This window comes from Octopus bimaculoides, chromosome 2 (assembly GCF_001194135.2).
Source record: "Octopus bimaculoides isolate UCB-OBI-ISO-001 chromosome 2, ASM119413v2, whole genome shotgun sequence".
Taxonomy (NCBI): Eukaryota; Metazoa; Mollusca; class Cephalopoda; order Octopoda; family Octopodidae; genus Octopus; species Octopus bimaculoides.
The window spans coordinates 99,668,523-99,670,842 of NC_068982.1; the positions used below are offsets into that span (position 1 = coordinate 99,668,523).

The 2,320-nt window shown below is 35.9% G+C and overlaps 1 protein-coding gene across 3 annotated transcripts in view; it reads left to right on the top strand.

Annotated features, from left to right (window-relative positions):
- Positions 1-2,320, top strand: part of LOC106868822 (uncharacterized) — a 64,238-nt gene that overhangs the window by 38,791 nt on the left and 23,127 nt on the right. For all 3 annotated transcript variants that reach the window (XM_014914242.1, XM_014914243.1, XM_014914241.2), the window contains one exon: positions 111-203. In XM_014914242.1, the coding sequence (XP_014769728.1) occupies positions 111-203 (93 nt within the window). The remainder of the gene's footprint in view (positions 1-110; positions 204-2,320) is intronic.

Here is a 2,320-nt window from a genome sequence, read left to right on the forward strand (position 1 = left end):
ATATGTCCTGATGTTTTGATGTCTGTAGGCTTGTATTTATGTGTTTGTGATTCTCCTTGATTTCTAAGATATTCTTTATATGAAATAACATTTCTTTCCTTTCACTTTAGCATACCTGCGACTCAAGCATGCGGATATCGATGTATTTATGAACATGAACCAAATGAAGAACCAAACGAAAAGAAGACAGCATATAACCAAAGGTAAAGAAAAACAAGAAATTATGGAGAAAGCACGATTGTAAATTAATATTGATTAATACTGATCTTGTCTTCTTTAAGACTTGGTAACATTGGCTGTGCTGCTCTGAGCTGGCTTCACCAAATTAAGTTCATTGGGTGATTCCAATTATCAGTTGGAAAGTTTTCGTGTATATTTCACTAATGCCTTTTGCAAAGGTTCTGAATCTCACTGATTCCTGTCTTGGCTATGTATTTTGATGATATGTCCATCTATTTCGATGCGATATCCATTTCATTCAAGAGGATTCCATGTTGAACAAAACCAGCTTGCAAATCGTGTTTCACATTGCATCTTTCGACAAAACCAGCTTGCTAATCATGTTTCACATCCTACCTGGAACCACTGGGCTTATTATGCGATAATGCATTTGAGAAGAGCATAAGCGTCAGAAATTCATATTTAGGTTTTCTATAAACCAGGCACATTATTTTTATTCAATAAACCATTATGAAAGCATAACCGGTTATGTTTTCCACAGGGAAGACTTGTCATTAATGCAGTTTAGAAAAGTAAGAGCATCACATCACCCCATTCATTAGATATAGTGTATTATGCATGTCATTAGAAATTTCTCCTAAATTATTTTTCCCACTTTTCTCTTAAATTACTTTCTCTTAATTTATTTTCTCTTAAATTATTTTGGCCACTTAACCATTAAGTGAATCCAGCTTAAATGTCAACAGGCTTAGATATATAGTCGATTGAAATGTTTTAAATAACTTGCTTGCATTCATTTAATCGATTTGAGATAAATGGAAAACAAATTTTGAACTTGACAGAATATGAACTTACAGCAACAGAAGGTCGAAACTAAATGCTGAAGGCTATTTTATCCAGCGAGCCTCAGTTTTAACTAATTCACCGCCCGGGTTTTCTCTAGTAATAATGATTTTATCCACCAAGGTACTAGGCTCTTTTTAAAGATTAAAGATAATACCAGCTTTCTCGGTCGGTATATATTACTAACTACTACATATCTCCTGTGGCAAGTTGAAGTTACAAACGTAAAACAGAAAATAGATGGTATGAAGTACCACGCTGCTCCGCATACATAACATGTGCGTCTATAACATGTGCACTAATGCATTTACGTTTATATATGATTTGTTATCGATTACACTGGAGTGAGGCACTCGGTGGCTCTAGTTCTCTGAGAGCCTCTGAGTCTGGTGAACTGAAATTAGTTGGGTAGAGTTGTTAAAGTGTTAATTTTCGATGATTCAGCCACATTAACCTTACCCAGTTAACCTCAGATAGAAAACATCAGTGATGCGTCTTGGGTGGAAATATGAGTGTGTTCAGAAAGATAAATGCAATAAGCACCGAAAAATAAAGAAGGAAGAAATTTTTATTAGAATTAGTTGGATCTGGTGCAGAGTTTGTTCAAAGTAGAAACTATAGCAGTATTGAAAAAAATAACAGAAGAGAGGGTACAGTTTGTCAGTGTGAAAGTGGTTGGAGATGGTTAGTGACTGAACGTTTTTCTCCGGTATAATCTAGAACGTGAGCGTGCCTTGGGTTGTTCTCTCATACGTTAATCAGGAGACAAAAGGCAGTACCCATTGACTATTCAGACCGTCCCTGATTGGTGAGGCCGATGCGGTTGATATTCGGTTTGAACATCCATAAATTAATGCTTTCAGAATAGGTGAGGATGGAAACTCAGTTGCAACTCGAGAGTGAAACAACTGGACAAAGATAGAAAGAGAAGATAGCAGTATCAAGTTGCTCCGAGTGTAGACACTATATATATAGGCATTTCGGAAAAGCAGAGACTTTAGCGAAAACTGAGTCTCTGGGAGCTGGAGATGGCAGCTTGTTAGTGAGTGATTCGTTACCAGCCATTCCTTGTATATTATTATGTGATGCAATAGTTGTTATTCCAAAAAATTTTATAGTCTTTTACACTTTCAGCTACTCTGAAGAACTGTTACCAAGGCCTATTCAGTCGGTTTCAATAGTTATATTATCAGCCCAATATTCATTTTATGGATATGCATATTTATCAAATGACTTACATCTTTATCATACCCTCACGTACATAATATACATACATATAAAGGTGTGTGTGTGTGTG